This window comes from Stigmatopora argus, chromosome 11 (assembly GCF_051989625.1).
Source record: "Stigmatopora argus isolate UIUO_Sarg chromosome 11, RoL_Sarg_1.0, whole genome shotgun sequence".
Taxonomy (NCBI): domain Eukaryota; kingdom Metazoa; phylum Chordata; class Actinopteri; order Syngnathiformes; family Syngnathidae; genus Stigmatopora; species Stigmatopora argus.
In genome coordinates, this window is record NC_135397.1 from 11295212 (window position 1) to 11316068 (window position 20857).

General features: G+C 39.7%; 1 protein-coding gene across 4 annotated transcripts; it reads right to left on the minus strand.

The window, feature by feature from the left end:
- Window positions 1-461: 461 nt before the first annotated feature.
- LOC144085042 (LIM domain-binding protein 3-like) lies at window positions 462-20262 on the minus strand. Of its 4 annotated transcripts, XM_077614004.1 has the most exons (14): window positions 20114-20262; window positions 16270-16475; window positions 12150-12301; window positions 10606-10675; window positions 10079-10221; window positions 5977-6152; window positions 5705-5759; window positions 4628-4678; window positions 3006-3328; window positions 2615-2942; window positions 2364-2544; window positions 1571-1691; window positions 1384-1499; window positions 462-695 (listed from the first exon to the last, which is right to left on the minus strand). In XM_077614004.1, the coding sequence occupies exons 2-14, from the start codon at window positions 16363-16365 to the stop codon at window positions 606-608; spliced, it is 1902 nt and encodes a 633-aa protein (XP_077470130.1). In that variant the 5' UTR covers window positions 16366-16475; window positions 20114-20262; the 3' UTR covers window positions 462-605. The 4 variants fall into 4 exon arrangements, with proteins under 4 accessions (XP_077470130.1, XP_077470131.1, XP_077470132.1 ...); XM_077614005.1 differs by lacking the exon at window positions 4628-4678; XM_077614006.1 differs by lacking the exon at window positions 16270-16475 and having other exon boundaries at window positions 20114-20257.
- Between the last annotated feature and the right edge of the window lie 595 nt (window positions 20263-20857).

The window sequence follows — 20857 nt, forward strand, 5'->3', positions numbered from 1 at the left end:
ATGAACTTTCCACTGAATACTATTTTGCTTTATATGTCAAAATGCACTGGATTCTATCACCGTCAGTGACAGCTAATGTAACAAAATGAACTAATTGACTGCCGTTGACCAGGATGGATTTCAAAGCCATTTGGACTGCCGAAGTCCTGAGTCATCATTGTATGTTTATATATTAAAGGACAGTGTTAAATAGGGCTAATTTTCTTATTCGAAACCAATAAACATTTTTCTTGAGTAATTTTAAGAGATCTGAAGCACCTTTACATGCAACTGAACACAAATGTCTCTCAGTTTTGATAAAAAAATTAAAATGAAAAACAGCAAAAGAAAATTCAGAGTACTGTTCAAACATTTTTGTGCTTTCAATGTTGTACTTTAATAAAAACATACAGTGATGACATCACAACCACCCAGCAGGCAAAATGGTTTGGACGTCTATCACCATCAATGGCAGCTATTTTTTTTAACTCATTTATTTCCTTTGACGCTGATAGATGTCAAATCATTTGGATCACTGTCATTAATAGCAGGCAACGAGCGAAGCCTGGAGCAACCCAGCATACAAACAGTCTTGTTTTTTTTGGCAAAGGTGAAGAGCAAGCATGTTAGACATTGATGGCATGAGCATGCTTCTTGCACAGAGGTTTGTCTTTCTTGGAGTAGAAAGGTTGACCCTCCAGGTTGACGTGACACACCTGAAAACAGAGAACAAACGCAGGTTAGAAACGCTGAATGGTGACAACTTTTTTCGAATCTAGTAATAATATATTGCAGGGGTGGCCCGGCGGATGAGTGGTTAGCGCGTCGGCCTCACAGTGGGATTCCTGGGTTTAAATCCAGGTCGGTCCACCTGTGTGGAGTTTGCATGTTCTTCCCTGGGCTGCATGGGTTTTCTCCAGGTACTTAGTTTCCTCCCACATTCCAAAGACATGCATGGTAAGCTGATTGGGCTCTCTAAATTGCCCCTAGGTATGAATGTGACCATGAATGGTTGTTTTTCTCCTTGTGCCCTGCGATTGGCTGGCCACCAATTTAGGGTGTCCCCCGCCTCTGGCCTGAAGTCAGCCGGCATAGGCTCCAGCACCCCCGCAGCCCTAGTGAGGATAAAGCGGTTTAGAAAATGAGATGAGAGAATAATATATTTGCCGTTCTCCTTATCCTCACAAGGGTTGCGGGGATATTGGAGCCTATCCCAGTCAACTTTAGGGAGTAGGTGGGAGACAACCTGAATTAGATTTATTCCCTTATTCCCTAAATTTGACACAATTCTTGAATATTTGTCTTTTTTTTGGGTCACTGAACATTCAGGGAAAAAAACGTCTTGTCATCCCTGTCGGTTTTGATAATTAGACTTGTGTCCGAACTAGATGCGTGTGTCCTCACCGCACAGACAAAGCAGGTGTCATGCCAGGTGTGTCCGAGTGCCTCGATGAATTTATCCCCGGCTTCCACCGGGAAGTCACAGCCGTGACACTTGGTACTGAAGAGCGCCACATAATCTGAGGAGGCAGGACTTTGTTAACGAGATGTCGGCGTGAGGGCAACCGTGAGCGCGAGGGCGGCGGTGTACCTTTCTCGCAGTACGGCTCTCCATCCTCCATGTGGAAGAGGCTGTTACCAAAAGCTTGCCCGCAGGCGGCGCACACGAAACAGGTGGTGTGCCACGTCTGCCTGAGGGCGTGCATCACTTCCTGCCACCAGAACAACAATGTTAGTGGCAAATGATTTCAAAGTAGGTCGTTGATAGTCAGCCATATCAATCAAATTAAATTAATTCTGATAAGACTTCTGGTTTTTAAACTTTTTTAGTGGGAATGTGCGTTGAAACTGAAAATTCTGCAAGGGGAAAATATGAATAGAAAAAAATACATTAGAATTCTGTCCGTGTATGATTTAAAAATATATATATTTTACAATATTACCCGAAAAGGTTTAATTTCAAGGAAAAGTTTTTTTATTTTGGCTATTTGACATAAAAGATGCAACCAACAGACTTTATTGTGCCATTCGAAGCACATTGGCATATCTAAACAAGTTGCATGTTGAGACTTAATCTTCTGATTAAGATTTTCATCTTATTAAAATGCAGACGATTAAGAATACTGTGAAAAGCTTCTGTTTTGTGCACGGTTGGCATGTGTAATATGAAACACCTGCAAAAGGCCTCTAAGCATTTGTGTAGTCAATCTTGGTTTGGATCAGAAAAAGATTGTTGATCAGAGAGTATATTCTAATATACTAATCTACTAATGTACTACTGTGCAGATTAAAAAACTAATATTTACCTTTGTATGTACAATACAATCTAAATTTACTGAGTTTTGGCCATTTTTTTCTGAGAGTGAATATTTTTGACTCTTTACCCCCATGATCTTGGTGGTGCAGCGTGCACAGGTGGGCGCGAAGAATTCCTCATAACAGTTTTCGCAGTAAACGCTGTTCTGCTCCTCCACAAAGCTGACGTCAGCCAGTGACATGTTGCAGTACTGGCAGTTGAACTCTTCGGGGTGCCACGAACGGCCTAGCGCCACAATGAATGGACCCCTAAAAATGCCAGCGCATTTTGGAAAAAAATCTCAATAAAAATATAAAAATATGACAGACATCTTCCTACCTGATGATGCTGTTGCAAGCGCCGCACAATGGCGTGCGGCTGCTGGCCGCAAACCTCTCGGCCCGCTGTGCCACCCCTCTGGCCACAGGGGGCATTGGGGCAGTGTTAAGCGCCATGGGAGCCATGGGTGCGGGGGCCTGGTGGTCAGGGATGTACTGGGGTGGAGGGGGTGCCGCCTGAGGTAATGGTGGCGCTTTGACCACGGTGGTGGTGGTCTTGCTCGGGTCAAACTTATTGGCGAAGGAGCTGTCGGTCACCCAGGGTGGGCGGTTGCCGCCGGCGTCCGTGGCCGGAGCTGGCGCGGCTGGGTAGATGCGAGGTGGTGTGGCTGGAGAAAACGGGAAGCGTCAGTCAGGCTGCAAAATTCCACGCGGCACCATTGGCGGCTTACCTGCCGGCTGTGATGGGTAAATGCAGGCCGTGCTAACCACCTTAGGGGAGGCAGAGCCCACCGGGATCTGGATGGAGCTCTGTTGGATGGGCGGAGCCTGCTGGAAGTGTTGAGGGGGTGGCCCTTGTGGAGCCTGCTGGAAGTGCTGAGGGGCCGGGGCTTGCGGAGCCTGCTGGAAGTGCTGAGGGGGCAGAGCCTGCTGGAAGTGTTGAGGGGGCGGGGCCTGCTGGAAGTGCTGAGGGGTTGTGGCTTGCGGAGCCTGCTGGAAGTGCTGAGGGGGCGGAGCTTGTGGAGATGCTGCAGGTGCAGCCTGACCAAATTGACTGGGGAGAAAAGAAATGATGATAATGATTATGAAGACATGTGTTTAACTCTTTGACCTCCATTGATGGCAATGGACAATCAATACATTTGAACCGGGAAGGGCTGGTAGGGATCGTTAGATTGGTGCCAGCCCCTCCCAGTCCAATTGGATTGGACACCCACATCCGGCAATGGCAGCCAATATTAGACAGTGAAAACTGAAAAGACAATGGGACAATGACGATCAAAACGAAAATGAGGAGGCAGATGGAGCGCTCAGCATTGGAAATTGAATTTCATGTGGAGGAATGAATCGATGATGATATTGTCTACTCCTCCATTTAAACCTAACAAGCCACTCTGTGTTTCTTTTCCATATTGCATGCTAGTGACATCATTTTTTCGTATATCAAATAAATTAACCTCTTTGAAAAGATGAATATACATTCCAGTTAGTTTAAGAAAAAAACAACAACAAAAAAGAAATGACATTTTGCTACACAAGAGTGCAAGTATGCAGATAATTTACTAGATCTCTTTATGAAATGCCGTTTGAATATTGGTTGAAAATTGAGTAATTTTTGGCTACACTGACCATTATTTCTAGTGAACGACACCAATGGCAAATGGCAACACTTGTCCCCATTGGCTTACACAGTGCACAACACACATAATGTGGTACAATTATATATCCACGTAGTCTCACACCCCAAAAGAATCTTTTAAAAAAATGGACCAAAGAGCAACTTAAGTTAGGGCACTTCTAACTAGAGGTGCCATTGTATTTGGGCACTTCCTTGGTGTTTTTGTAACATACAGCATGTGTGAATATGCAACATGTTCACTTTTACAGGCATTTGTTTTCAAAAAAGACAAGCGCTTCTGTCAGAACAATGTTTGACAGATTTCCAAGGGCCCATGGAATTTTGCATTTTACGATTATATATACTCGGAATCTACAATTTTACGATTATATATACTCAGAATCTACAAAATGAAAGAAAGGTTTGTTCTCTCTCATTGTTCTTTAGCAATAATGAATCAAATGTGGATTAGTTGCCTAGAACAGCTGTTTCTATTTAAAAAAAAATGGCACATCGCTGCCATCTATTGATGGGTTCGCATCTATTAAATTGATACCGAGTTGACGATTTTATACTTCAGTCGTATTGAACCCTTACATTCTAAATGATGAATTTATTCGACTCTAGCAGTCAGGGAATTTATGAGCGCTAAAGCGGTGCCACATAGCATTCAAGAAGCTCAACGAAAGACGACAAGGAACATTGGCAGCGTGGCATGACACCGGCCGGCGGTACCTGGACACGGCCGCCTTGTGCTGGATGCCTGCGGGCGACTGATGCCTTAGACTGCAAGTGTGGAAAAAAAGAAAACACCAGACCATACATCAGTGCCTCACCTGGCATTCAAGATCTGTAGGAGAACACAACGTCCCACTAAGATACAAGAAGTGAGCCGTCACCCTTCTCCAACAAGAGGACTTCATTTTCCCACTCAAAAAAGAGGTGAATTTCCAATCCAAAAAGCCAGAAAGCATTTAAAAAAAGATAAAATACACTCTTTGTAGAAAAAAAGTCAACTTTCCCTGCTGCATCTGAATACACACATCCACTTATTCTCATCCACTCCTCTCATAGCCCATCTAATGCACACTTAACTGGTCACTTGTCAATCACAGACAACCTGTTTAGACTGTTAAACGTATTTCGGCACAAAGCTGCCAATTACGACCATCGATGTCCAGATGAATTAGACAAATATTGATTGCTTTCAATTGCACTTCAAAGCAAGCAAAACTATTAGTAATTATAGAAAAAATGCTTCAAGAGTGAAATTATAAAATATGCATACAAACAAGTGTTTTTGGATTGCTATGATTTGATTCCTGCAACAATATTTATTTTTTTATTGATATTGAATTGAATTGAATGCTTTTATTGTATAAAATAACAATAAAAGCATTCAATTTAATTCAATATTAATAATGCTGTTATCATGACGACAGAGACTTGGGAGGCTTAAAATAGAATCATTAAAACACAAAATTAAATAAATATGTATGTGAGGGTGTCACCAAATTTTAGCTATTAGTTTACCGAATGAAGTACTACTAGTATTCGATATTTGAAAATACTGTCTGTGCTACAATGACACCTTGCGTTAAATACTACTCATTACAAATGAGAGGACTTTCTGATATTTAGAAGAATGCGACTTCCATCTGGTGGTATCATTGTTTTCATTTTGGTGGAAATAAACTTAATTTGGGTTTTAGTGGGGAGTGGTGGTGAGGTGAGTTGGGCGGTGGGGCGTGGCTTCGTGGGAAGGGGCAGGGCTTCCTGAGATGGTTACCAGGTTCCAGTAACGCAGCCTACCTACTATTCTTCATCACCTCATTGTCCTCATCCTTCTCTTCATTATCCTCCACGACTGCAACAAATAAAACAAGAAATTAAAAAGCTAAATAACAATACTAGTAAAAACAAGTGTTTCTGTGCTATGAAATCATGACTAACCAGATAAATATTTGTATATTAGAATTTTAAAAATTAAAAAATTACACAAGTTTGATTAGATTTTGTTTAAACGGGTAACTTCATTATAATAAAAAAAACAATTGCTGATTTATTTGCATGATTTTTCTTACCTGGGTTAATTCCAGCATCCGTTCCCATCATGTGGGCAAGTGCCTGGAAGGTTTTGGACTGAACGCCAACTCGGGGTGGGAGGCGTCCTTGCCCATCTTCATCCTCTTCTTCCTCAGCACTCAAGACAGCCCGGTAGACAGGCGAGGCGCTGTCCACCGCCCGCTCTGTTAGTGGACTGCAACCGGACACAGGGGGGATGCCACCACCGCCAACCCAACCGCATAAGACCCCCACAAGAATTCAGCTTGGGAACACTATTTTTTTGTTATTTTTTGGAGGGGGTAGTTGACTCTCAAATGAAAAAAAGGAATATGAAATACCGTAGAAAAATAGAATGTGGTTAAAAAGCCAGAGTTGGGCTTAATACAGAAGGAGAAAAGGTAGGTTTCAACGTTTGCATCCATTTATATTCATGACACTCTTGCTTTCTTTTTTAAATCAGCATTGAGCAAAAAAAGGCAGATGTGAGACAAAAATGCTCACTTTAAGCATTCGGAATCATTTTGAGATCTACTCAATTGGATTTAATTTTGAGTTTCTAAAGAAAAGAAAGTCTTAGATGGCATATTTTACTTGATTGACTATACAATTAGGATCTAGCATCCATATGTATTGTAAGCCATATGTGTATAAGGGGTTCAAGAAAAATGATTTGACCATTCACCCTAGCTTGGAAATCGGAACAAAGTGACTAAGACCAGGAGGATTTGCATACTCTTCAGCACAACAAAGTGTTAGTCACATGACTGCAGATCACTCACTCATCCACACCCATTCATATCTTAGCGCACTCCTTTTTCCCATGCCAAAGCCCCCTGCTGTCCATCAAACAAGCGTCATACACAAACCACACTAAAAAAAAGTCAGCATCCTCCGTCCTGGAGTGAAGTAGCCAATAAAAGCTTCAACATCGCTCGTAACTCAAGAGCAAAATCGAGGGGTGGTTTACTCTCACCCGACGGCATCGTGTCCCTTGGTCATGGTCTGCCCAGCAATGGCGTCCATGATGGAGTCCTGGGAGTACATGCTGATGGGAGTGTTGTACTGGGCGTGGATGATAGTGGCCTTGCCCCCGGGGCCCGTCACCTCAATGGCCTTGTGGGCCGCTGGGCCGGCGCTGATCGGGGGAACGGGGCTAAGAGGTGAGCAAGCCGCGTGGGTTAAAAGAGGAAAAGTGCACTTAAAAATGCGTGTCGGCGACGCAACCTCATGCCACAGTGAATCAGAGGCATTACCTGACCGTGTTACAGAAATTATATGAACTAATCAAGTTTTTGTGATTACAGAATTTCAGCAATGTGTGTAGAAGCATTTAATTGAATGTTAGTAAGCACTTTCGGTAGTGTAAGAATATTTGAGTCATGTGCGTGCATTTTTGGTTTTGTGACGGTGTTTAAGTAGTGAACATTTCATTAGTGTTTGAGAATATTTTCAACTTGCATTTCTGTGGTATACATAGTATCGTGTACAAGTAAGAACTAGTGCTGTCAAATTTAAAAATTAAAATAAATGTATTTTTTTTAGAAATGTTGCACTTACTGTAAAAACATTTTTACAGTAAATACAAAACCTTTTTATCTATATATATTATCTACATGTATATTCATTTAAACAAAGAAATAAATAAACAGTAAAAAATTGCAGTAAAGAACAATAGCAGTCTGACAATTTGACAGCACTTTGTATACCACATACATATTGTACCCAAAATGGTGAATATTAGACTGCATTAATAGGTATATGCATATAGTTATAGCAAGAGATTAGGAGGGATTATGGTGTGTTTACAAGAGAACTTTAGGTGAATGAGAGATCATCGATCTAGTTTGCATGTGTGTTTCAGGAATGTATGTGAGAAGTTGTGAATTGTGTTTGCGACGTGCACACACACACCATCTCAGTCCCTGGCATTAACATGCTCCCGCCAATCAAATGTCGCCCGGCACTGGCACCAGGTGACCTTCACGCCAAGCGTACGGCGTCACTCATTTAGCCGTGTTTGTGTGATGAGTTGAACGGACACACATACACAATAAAATGTCTGTATCATTTGAAATGCCAACATGGCCTTTCTAAATATCAAAAGGAAAAAAAGGTCGCATGAAAAACAATTCTGTCTTCTTGCTTAATGCTACACTACTGTTAGCCTTTTTATCTGGTTGATGACAAAAAATACTGATAATGTAAAATTTTATAAATAAATAAAAGATGTATTACTTGCCAGGATAATTTATCGTAAGCAACTCGGTTAAAAGACTTCACAATTAGCATGTAATACAAATAGTTGATGCTAATATTAATTAATCCAAAGTCCCTGCTTGTGGGGATAAGTGGGACAGAAGGTGAATGAACCTTTAATTGGATTTTTTTTCCCCATCTAAGTTGATGGAATAATCAATTCAATAATAAATTCTATCAATTGTTGAGAATTAATTAATTGAAATAAATTTGATTTGAAAGCAAAATAAGTGAAAATTACATTTTTATCCATTTTGTAAACCACTGGCATTATATTGCTGTACTATAACAGTTGTCGAATATTCAAAATGGCTCTCGCTATTTTGTAGCAGCACCAAAACACAGCAACTTGAAAACAAAAACACACTGCAAAATAAAGCAGCTTCTCTGGAAAACCATGCTGTACAGCATCATTCCAACGCTACCATGGAAGCACACACTTAAAACTCAATGCACTCGGCAACATGGTACTAACTTGGGCGCCGGGGGGCTGAAAACCTGGTTTTGGCCATGGAGAGAAGGCAAAGGAGGCCGGGACGGAAAATGAGAAAGATGAGGGGAAACAGGGAGACCATTAGTCATGTGACTTCACTTTTAGTTGGCATAACAAAGACAAGGAAGGTAAAAAGCTGAGTGTGTATTTGTCCTCAGAATGCACATCTCCTGGACAGTATTCACTCTGCCATTAAACAGCAAAGCCAACAATCAACTGAAAAACGCAACTCTACTACTGCCTTTGAATTTTTGCAAATTCGAAGAAAACATTTTTTGACAGAAAATGTCGGGAAGCTCTTCCTTTTCTCCTCCGTATTACAGGGTGCGGTATCAACACTTATAATTATGATCAAACCAGACGAGGACAGTGGCACCTTGACTTATGAGTTGAACTTACTCATTTGACTTCTATATCAAATCCATGTTCCCATTTGAAGTAAATTAATGAAAAGGCGAATCGATTTGCTTACTAGTAGTAGTGACAGTCATTGGTGGGAGCAAAAAAACAAAGTCATAACTTGCTCATTCCCAATTGATTTTTTTTTTTTTACGGGGATTACATTTTTATCCATATTGTGTTGTAGTGTTACACCAATATCATTTTTGGCTCCTCATACTGCTAACCGCTATCAACCAATGCCGATACTGTACAGATACCTAATTTTTTGAAAATAATTCTTTTTTTTCTTGTTTTAATACTAAATTACGGCATACTCCAATGTAAAGTAATTGCCATCATGGCTGGGGCGGACACTGCCTAACTCATTGGTTGCACTTGACAGAGGCAGAAATTTTAGGTTGGTCAAGCTGATAGAAACTAAATAATATATACTTAGTATTGGCCAATACTGATGACATCAATTTAGTAAAACTACCACTACCAGCGTCAACATTGCTGCAAAGCCATTACATATTATATTACACATTTTATTTTTCCAGTTTCCTATTATGGTCATCCAATCATGTGTATAGTTTTGCATTCCATTTTAAAATGTAATGTGCTTAACATTTAAAAAAGAAAAAAAAATGAAAGGTCCGGGAATTGGCTTCATTATAAATCAACTATTCAATTAAATAAAGTTCATAAAAATCTGATTGACTGTGATCTTTTACTTTGCAAACTAATCACAATAATAATTGGTGACTTGTCGCTAATAGTCACCTATACTTTAACCTGCAACACAAAGCGAAAATCTCAGCTTTTAACTCATTGGCTGCCATTGATGGCCATGAACGTCAAATCCATTTGGACTGGGAGGGGAATGGCAACAATCATTAAATCGCTGTCAATGGCAGTGATTGGGTCAATTTGGAAAATCTCATGAGTCAAGGACCCTCTGTAATTACTTCCTGTCCCTGGCTACGTACCCGACGGGGAGGCCTGCCTGAATGGCCGCCATCTCCCTAAGAGTTTCCTCAGAGTAGAGGCCGATGGGAGAGTTATACTGCTTCCTGCCGGTCGCCTCTGGGGGTGCCGGCGAGGCACCGCCCGCCGACAGGCGACCGTTAACCTGCGACCGCGGCAAAAGAATGGATCGTCAAGACAAATTTCAAAATGATCTTGTTTTTTTTTACCCCTCTGCTCTTGTTTTCTTAATCGAACAATTACTCCAATAGAGTAAAATGCTAATTGTGATTGCGCTTTAACCTTCAACTCATTGTCTGCCATTGATAGAGCTGGACATCCAATCATGTGGCTTTTTTCATCCTTCTGCGGTGAATCTAAATGTCTTTATCAGTAGTAGACGTCCAATCAATATGAAGTAGGAGGATGGCAGGGAATGAAAGTTCGTCAATTCGCTGCCAGGTCTTCCACTTGAAATAGTTTGGACGTCTATCGCGCTCAATGGCAGCTAAGGGGTTTAGGTGATCTAATGCATTTTAGTATAGCTCACCTGCTGGCGGGGGATCATGGAAATACCAGCATCAATTCTGGGCGTTGGCATGACAACGGGACGTTTGGACCTACACAGACACAGAAAAATTCACTTCAATTTATGGTCGGTATGTTTCATCATCATAAACTGTCATTTCCAGGAAAGCGCCGGTGCCCCCCCTTGTTGCGACTATCGACACAAATGGCTCCTTGTCAACCTGCGGTTGTCATGGAAATGCTCAAGGAAACAAACCACAAGTCACATCTTTTATTTACTAGACAATGTAATATGACCCTGAAGTGAATGAATGCGCCAACAAATATCATCTACACATGTTAAATAAAATCCAACCTCACCATCATCTTATCTGCCTCACCTGGAGCGCCGACGTTCAGTTATGAGACAGGGCTCCTGGCTCAGCGTGCGCCGACATTCATTTCCTCGTTTATCTTTTCAGATCATGTTTGCCCAATCCCCTCCTGCCCCAACCCCAAAGAAAAAAAAACTTTGGGGCAACCAGCAGGTCATATCCACCTTAAAAAGTTTCCTTCCTATTCCTTCAACACACTGACTGCCATTAGCAGTGTTTGATGTCCAATTCATTTGGCCTAGGAGGGCTAATGATCACTTTGACATTTATTTTTTAAAACTTATCAAATTAAAAATCCTTAAAACAAAGTCATTGTATATACATTTGAAAAATAAAAAAACTGTATATTTAAAAAATAACCCATCAGCTGCCATTGTCGACAAAAGACATCCAATCTATTTTGACTAGGAGACCTAGGACCAAATGATTTTTTGGGATGGCGAAAAAGGCAAAAATACTCCAGGTGCACAAACACAGGGAGCACTATGCAACAGATAAGTAGAAACACCGGTGTTAGGGATGAATTGGCAGGCGAGGCAGAGGTGAAGTTATAACGGTCTAAGTTGAGGAAAATGTAGCCTCAAGACTGCACACAATCTAAAAATAATAATACAAAATAAAATATAATACATGGAATACAGTTCTCTTTAAAAATTAAAAGAATGAATAATGACTGCTATGCCTTCTTGGTCTGAATGGATTGGACATCTTATTGCACTTCTTCCAATTTGGTGACTTTTTTTCTTATGCAAAACTGTGAAAGTCAATTACTGTATTTTCACGACTATAAGGCGCACTTAAAAGTTTTACAATTTCTCCAAAATAGACAGGGCGCCTTATAATCCAGTGTGCTTTATATATGGGAAAAAAAATGTGTCATTCATTGAGGGTGCGCCTTATAATGCGGTGCGCCTTATAGTCGTGAAAATACGGTAGCTAATTTTCAAAGCACAAACAGTAACTTTCACATAAAAAAACAGTTGCTCTAAGATTTGGAAAAGTGACTGAATATAGCAACAAAATTGCTTTGTTTCCAGGTATCCCAACATGTGATCTGTCCACCCCTCCCCAGGATCAACTTCTAAGAGTGTGTGGGAGACGCACGGCTCTTCTTATCAGCTCCCATCTTCAGAGCTTGTATCACCATTATTATTGTTTGTATTATTGCTTTTCTTTCCCTCTGAGCTCTTACTTGGTCATGGTGAGCGACAGGTTGTAGTTGGCCATCTTGATCCTGTTTTGGGCCTCCAAGTGGGTCATGCCATCTGTGCTGGCGCCTTCGATGGCCATAATGACGTCCCCCTGAACCAGGTTGGCTTGTGCCGCTTTGCTGCCCGGTGTGATCTAAACAAATTTGTCAGACACAGACACACAAATAATTAAATCAATAGTGTTCTCACTAGCATTTAAAAAATCACATGTTCCACTCATGTTCTCTCAAATGATAAAATCAAGCAATAACTTTCATAAACACCAACAAAATAAATAAAATCCTCTTGTTCTCTAAACTTTACGTGAACGAAGTTCCTTTTAAAAATCCCCGCCATAGAGTCAGTTTTGTTATAGGCGACTGTGGCATTAAAAAAAAAAAAATCAAAACAAACTCTAACGGTAGGTAATGTATTTTACTCGTGAGGTTTAAATCTCCCCAAATGCCACAAAAAAATTAAAAATTACCCAAAAAATGTTTTTTTCAAAATCCAACAAGCAAATCTTTTAAATTTTCATTATTTTAAACTAGCCCCATTCGTATTCTTGATAGTCAAGTAGGAAGGGGACAACAAAATAATAATGAAACACCCCCCCCCCCCAAAAAAAGATTAAAAAAACAACTCCTTTTTACACAAAAAAATGTTAACTGAGTATCTGTTGGTGCCGCCCTAGGAAGCAGCTGTTGATGCACACGCTTACACTTTTTGCCCCCTTTGTGGACGCTGTGCTATTTGCACCTGCTGACCCAAGTCAGCACCTCTGAACTTTGCACATGGAGGGGTTCTATTTTGCCACTATCCATCCACTTTCTGGTGGCCATTTGCTGCTATTGACAACTATTGACACTCACATAAGGAAGATTTGAAACCATTTCACATATTGTTAAAAGAAATGCAATCATATATAATGTTTCAAAAAAAAAAATGAGCAGTGTCCAACTAGACATTCATGATTTTTTTTTAAATTAATGTCTGTGGGTTTTGTTCATAGAGTGACTTCAAATTAATTTTAAACACTCTTTTTTTCATTAAAGATGTCAAAAAAGTGGTCTACAATTAATATTCACTTTAATCAATCATTGATATTGTAGGGAAAAAAATCTACAATGAGGATGTCATGTCAATGGTTTGCTCAAATGTGGACAACAGGAAAATAAAAAACAAAAAAAACAAAATAAAGTTAGCCTCAAAAATATGAATTAAAGCTGCGTGTGTTTAAATGACTTATCAATTCATTAAATGTCATTGACCGGAGATCTGGCAGTGCTCATTTGATCACCAGAGTCAAATTGGATTGCACATCTATCGCTGTCACAATGATCACAATGCCAGTTCAAATAGATTGTAATGGATTATATGTCTATGACTGTCAATGACAGTGAATGAATGAATAAAAGGAATGCAGACGGGACTAATAAATCAATCATGGCGTCCTGTAAGGTTCCCAGCACAACTAATCACACATAGGCAAAAACATCCTATCGTACTGAATGCGATCGTCTGATAAGGACCTTAAAATATGTCCGTCTCAGAGGGTTTATCTCCCCAAGTGAGTGAGTGTTTCTGAGTAGAGGAAAAATATCTATGGAGGTTATCTAGGCCTTCTTAAAGTAAATACAGTGACCCCACATGCTTGTAACAGTAGATGTGTGTGTGTGTGTGTGTGTGTGTGTGTGTGTGTGTGTGTGTGTGTGTGTGTGTGTGTGTGTGTGTGTGTGTGTGTGGTGGGGTTTTGCGAGCATGTGTGTGTGTTGGCTGACCTTCAGGAGCTAAAAACGGCAACATGCCTGTCAACACAAGTGCTGCAACAGCGACCAGCGGGGAGCATTGCATCTAAGTTCAAGTGGGCTGTTAACTTAAATGTACTGTACAGAACACTGTAACACGTCTGCATTCATTTTCTTCAAATTTGGAAGTAAAACATAAAAGATGGAGAAGATGTAGTAAATGAAAAGAAAATACATATGTATATATTTTTTGGCCTGCACAATGTAATTTGAACGTCGCAGGATTTGCACATTCGCACAATTGCTGAGACGTTTGAATTTGCCATTTTCCTCATAAGGGTCGCTGGAGCCTCTTACAACCAACTATGAGCAGTAGGCTGAATTGATTGCCTGACAATCTCAGGGTAAAATGAGACAAAGAATCAATCATGCACACACTAACACCTGCAGACAATCAGCCTACCATGCACGTTTTTCGGATGTGGGAGGGAACCCGAGTACCCAGGGAAAACCCATGCAGGCACAGAGAGAACATGCAAACTCCACACAGGAAGGTCGGAGCCCGGAATTGAGCTCTTGATCTCAGAACTGAGAGGTGGACTTGTGACCAATCCTCCAATGTTCCGCGTGATTAATTTATAAAGACTCAAAATGAAATATTTGCCACCATCTGCTTTTTACTTTGGAAAATACGCGTTCAGTTCAGATATCTTATAATACGACTTTCTTCAGTGCAGTTTTCTGCTTCTAATGTCCAGCAAAATATTTCACTTAATCGACTTATTGGAAAAATACTGGACAATTAATTGTTATTCTTTTGTTGCGTCCCTAATGTGAAAAAAGCAGAAAAAAGTCATCATCAGGGAAATGACTTCCTGTCGACTGTTCACCACCACAAAGACGGTGAAAGTGCAAGAGGGCATCCGGACTGGATTGGCGGCCACGTAACATGGTGACACCCTGACTCGGGGCTTTTCAGTCGGTCTATTCCAAGCGCACGTGAAACCAATACCATTTCCACTTTTAGGCCCCGACTTATCCACTTTCGTCCGCCCCCAACAAATGCTGGTAGCTGCCACGCCCTAATTTCTCGCCGTCTCCTCTTTAATGCCCCCCAAAAGACTCAAAACGCGAGCCAACATGGAAGTCAGTTGTTGACGTGTGCACTACGGTATTTTATAAATGTATAACTTGTCAGTCTTATTGAACCCAAAACATTTTTTTCCAATTGAAATGACATAACACTGGCCAAATGTTTCGTGATATTAATCAATAATAGCACAGTTTTGCACAAAACCAGAAGAAATGTATATATCACTACACCTATTTAAGTATTTGCTTGTTCATAAAATGCCTGGATAAACAAGTAGCACTTAAATATCAACACTTCTGTTGTCTGCCTATAGATGAGCAATTTGGCATTGTCGGTAAGCATTGTGCTAGCAGAAGCCATGTGATCGTTTCAATTAAACTGCTTATTTCTTTTTGTTTTTTCTTTGTTTTAGTTGGACAGTACACTATAAATGAAGTGAGTTAGGTCAATAGAAGCATAAAGCACCTGTAGTTGTTGATCAGAAGACAAGGCAAAACAATATTTTAGTCATATCTTATCTATCTTAACTATGAAATGATTCAACTGATCTTTTGATAGAGGTTTGATTGTTTGGAGACAAGGTGGAATTCCAATCCTTTATTTTGATCTTTTTAAAAGTTTATTTTATTCATTCATTCATTTTCCGTCCCGCTTATCCTCACAATGTTGCAGGGGTGCTGAAGCAAAACTAGGCCAACTACGGGCAGCTATTGGGAGACACCGTGAAATGGTTGCCAGCCAATCGCAGAGCACAAGGAGACAGACAACCACTCACGCTCATACTCAGGTATAGGGGCAATTTAAAGTGTCCAACCAGCCTACTATGCATGTTTTTGGGATTTGGGAGGAAACCAAAGTACCCGGAGAAATCTGGCCAGGGACTCATGCGTGTTGGGCTTAAAGTTCTGGGGTTGAGGGTTCGATCCTAGGTCAGTTTGCATGTTCTCCCTGGGCTTGCGTGGGTTTTTTTCCGAGTTTTTTTTTTTTCATAGTTAATCCAAAAAGTAAAAAAAGTCATCTGATACCCTTAATCCTCGACTAATGCACAGTATTTTATGGTATTCAATTTTTTAAAAACATTTGCTTTGAAAATTTGTCCTTTACATTCATTCTCCAACTTCTCATTTGATCTTTTTTGTTTACAACTAAAATACCTCGCCCAAAATCATTGAACAGTAAATAAACTGATTTAAATATGACATTGTTAGTCGACTTATTGCAAGATTATTTGGTGATTAGTCAACAAAAAATAAAACCTTTTTGAGCGGGGCATTATCTTACTCTAGAGATGGTGAGTGGCATGTTGAAGTCCTTCCCTCCTTGGAGTCGAAACCCCCAAGGTCCAGGCCCAGGTAGCGACACAGTGTACGAGCTCATGGTCCAAGCTGGGTAAAGTTCCTTTTTTCTCCGGAAAGCGGGGTGACAAATTTTCGGGTGGCCTCAGAGGACGGCCAAAGCGCTGGGACGTGAGGGCGGGCCGGGGGCTTCTGAGAGCACAAGACCAGAAGAAGACGTGAACCCGATGAGGACCTGCCCAAAGTGATAGGCTAAGAATAGACACAGATGGACGGGTGGTGTTGGGTGGCTGCGGGGGGGATCACTTTGGAGGTGGGCACTCGACTTATATGGCGTGAAAGGGGACACACTTTATGGCGAGCTAGCCATGATTCACTGGCGCCAATATAGACCCAGCAGATTTCTCTCAAACCCCCTTTAGGATCTCCCTAGAATGGAACAGGCCAGTATGGGTCTCATCATCTTTTATCGGGGTAGTAAAATAACAAAAAAGGTCAAGCATGAAGTAAAAATGTCAAATGGCGTATTATTGAAAGGTCGCCTTTGAATTATCAACACTGCCACATTAAAAATATGTAGATTTTTATGTAATGAAAAAAAAGTGTTTTTTTTTTCCATACTGCCATTTATAGCGAAAGATGTCCAATCCGTTTTTTTCTGGGCAAGGACCCTCCGAGTTCAAACCAATTGAGCTCTATCTATTGTCATCAATCCACTGTAATGAAATAATGATTTAATAAAGGAAGGTGTAATCAAAATATTTGTGAAATTCATTTACTAAATAAACAACCTAATTTTATAAGATAGTAGGCACTTGCTTTTATGCTTGACTCATAAATTTTGCAAACGTCTGAATTGTTTTTTAATTGTAAAGAAAAAAATCCTAAAATGCCGGGATAAAACACCAATTTGTAATTTCTAAAGATTGGTTCTATTGTTTTTGTTTTTAGGTTCAATTTGGTTTGGTTTAATTTTTGAAAAGAATTTTCCCCAAATACTCCCAAAAATGTGATAAAAAATAACTCTCTGAATACACCCAATTAGTACAACAGTAATACAAACTAAATTATTAAATTAAAACTAATTGACTGCTTTGCATGCCCAAGTAACACTCTGAAGTTATTTTTTTAAATTCATTTCATCCCATTCACAGTGATAGACATCCAATTCCTTTAAACTGGGATGCCTGCCTAAGAATGTTCAACTTTAAGTTCCATTGATGGCACTAAGGGTTGAATTGAATGCACATTCATTCATTCGTAACAGTCAAAATGGATTAGATGACTAGTTCTGCCAAAGTAGCACAACACATGAGATTTCCAGGGATATTGCATTCAGCCACCCTCACACATAAAACATTCACCATGAAAACAAATCTGAAATCACATAACTCAAAAGCTCTTTTGAAAAGTCAAAAGTTTCATCTTACTGAAAACAGTCCAAGAGAGTGACATCATACTTCACTTTGAAGATACAGTTAAAAATATACAGTCTTGTTATTTATTTATTATTTTAAATCTAGTTCATGTTAAAGTGGATGAAGCTGAAGTCAACGGGTTCATTATTCAATTTGAATATGTTTTGTTAATGACATAATAAGCAATCTCGTCCATCAACTTAATGGCTTTTATTTTGGCAGTCGTTCACGACAGGTGCACGCAAACGTGTTACTAAATATATTTCTCTTTAACACTGGCAGCTGCCCTAACAATTCATTGCAGAACTTGTGTTCATGACTTCATGTAATTTAGTGCCATTAACACGTTCCTTGCCATTGGCGGATAGAACGTCTATCTTTTGGGGGAAATTGGAGGGGGTGTATCAGAGGACAGGGGTACCTCTACCTACAAATGCATCTAGAGAAAAAAATATTCAGTTAACATTAGCCTCGATAGCTTAACCTTTTGTTCCAAGAAGAAAACTGTCCAAATTGCAAAATATCAAACAAAACAAAACATCCCTCCAAGACAAACTTTTTTTTAATTTACGGGCTAGATTTGCTTTCCCACTGGAGTTGTTTCTTGAGTTTTTCTGAGTGTGCGTAACATAATTGTAAGTTGAGTTTCTGTGCATGTGGATATTTACTCTGCTGCCTTCCACAATTCCACGCAATTGGAAAATGTTAACATTTATAATTCATTTTATTAGTTTAAGAAATCATTTTCTCTTTTTTGCACACGTGTTATTCAAAATTACAATACAAAACAATACTTATACCTATATTATATTATATAAGTTTTAAAGGGTTTAGTAGGGGGTAGTAATAAAGATTGTGGAACAAATTACACTAATTCAATGTAAAATATGTCTCTACTGAAGAAAAATCCAAGTTACGAAACCTCTTCTGGAATAATTCATTTCGTAAGTAGAGGTACCACTGTATAGTTTTCTTGCATAGCATAGAGCAATGTAATACTCCATTTCTAGCCCCTATTATCGACCAATTAGGCCACAAGGGCCCCCAAGAGGTCCAAGCCTGGGTGAAGCCCTACCCATCAATCTCCGCCTGAAACATATAGGTTTGACATCATCAACCACAATCCATCCATTAGGCGAACTGGAATATAAAATTTACTGTCAATTTTGGGGGAAAGATTTTACGTGGGCATTTTAGTCCCAAAAACAGACCAGATTGAGGATATGAAACTTTCTTTCCAAATTATACATTTTTAATCAGTTTTCATTACTCTCCACTCCTTCTCTTTAAAATTGTTCAATTGTTCTCCATAAATGATGCGGCCCATCCACCTTTATTACAAATCAAAACAGTTTTGTCTCACTATTAGAGTACTAAGCGCGAGTGTGTGTGTTTGTGTGTGCGTGTGCTAACATAGCCATCAGTATCAGCGTCTAAGTTTAGACACTTTTGTCACAGGCGGAATGTCACCAATGTGGACTGGATGGGAGATATTGTATCTTGCCCAGGGCGTCTGAAATGCTTCCCAAAATGATCACATTGCGAATACGCGCACGTGGATGACACTAAAACACACTTTGTTGCACATAACTGTCATTTTCTGCAGTTTCTTCATCTATGAAGGTCACACAGACACAAACACATGAGGCATAAAAATGTCCAAATATGTACAGAGTGTAGAGGTTCCATAATATAGTTGGAAAACAGAAAGAAAACTGTTAACTAAAATATGAGTTATGAGTTTCTTGTATGACATTGCCAATAAATCCATTTCGTAACATGAACAATGTATTACTACCATGTATAGTGTTCTTCAACAAATCCACTTTTTTTCATTGAACAATATGAAACACAGAAAAACTACAAATCAACTAATTCACATGACATAACATATAGGTCAAATAAATCAGTTGAAATAGTGACAATATGACCTCACAATATTGACACAAGAACAGACAAAAAATATACATAAATATCTGTTAAATAGTTCTGAATCAGTTTCACTTACAGACTTGCTTATTTATATTAAGAGAAAAAATATTTGTTTATTTGAAAAATAACTAATGTGGCAATTATGAAATTTTCCAACAATATGTAAAGGTAATTTTTATCATCTTTGATTCAAATTCAGTTATAATGGTTTTCCCATCTAATGCGATCTTTTTTGTTTGTTAACAAATGAGATAGTTTTCAAGTTCAAGCCAAGATTTAGCGCTAACAAGGCAACATTAAGACAAATGAGTCACATTTTTATATATAAAGCAAAAAGAGCATTTGTTGTTCCCCTAAAGCACCTTTGCAGCCCACCTGCACCGGACTGACGTCACAGATGATGGCGGCGGTGAAGCTAAAGGGGATTAATAGGTGGCATGGGAGGACACGAAAAGAAAGTATACAAACATGGCAAAGTACCTTGTAAGAGTTGCGCTGCCATTGTCCCTTTGCAGCGGTGGACTCGCTAGTTTGTCCCGCAGGAATCCACTTCGCGTGCGACCACCCAGCGTGGAAGAGCAGCCGCGTAGTTTTTTTTCTTCAGTTGTGTTTGGCTTCTTCGGCTCTGGTTGTGCGGGCAGCGTTTAATTACCTGGCTTTGTATTTAAAGAGACAGATACAACTGAAAACTACTGGCTAACACGTCCAAGGTAGATCAACAACGCCTTTAGCTCATTGGTTGCCATTGACGGTGGTAGACGTCCAATCCATTTGTTCATTTACTCCCACCATCCCAGGTAAAATTGATTGAATATATATTAGAGATAAACTGATCGGATGGTGCATCTTCTTGGCCAGTTATCGATAATAAATTGGATGTCTATCATTGTCAATAGCAGGCAATGAATTAATTTTGAGCAACTTGTTGATTTTGGGCATTTCCAGGTCCGTTCCTTTTGATTTCAGGTCACATTCAGTTGATGTTTTGGCAGTTAGTGGTCATTTTTGTTGATTTTCTGATGTATTGGTGGCAATGTGCATTGTGCAAATAAGTGAATGAGAAAAATATACTATGTATTATGTGTGGAAAATAAACTATTTAACTATGCTATCATCATAATACTTGAAACCAAACAAAACATTCATAAATTTGCTGATCGAATTGCTAAATTGTGTGCGAGTGACTAGTTTAATTTCGAAAGCGCTTGGCATTGTATGCTTTTA

Coding starts and splice junctions, on each gene's coding strand:
- LOC144085042 (XM_077614004.1), bottom strand. CDS start 16,365: ATGAGCTCGTACACTGTGTCGCTACCTGGGCCTGGACCTTGGGGGTTT. Junction 4,679..5,704: donor GAGGTGATGAAGAATAGTAG/GTAGGCTGCGTT, acceptor CCACACTTGCAG/TCTAAGGCATCAGTCGCCCG. Junction 3,329..4,627: donor CACAAGGCGGCCGTGTCCAG/GTACCGCCGGCC, acceptor TTTTCTCCCCAG/TCAATTTGGTCAGGCTGCAC.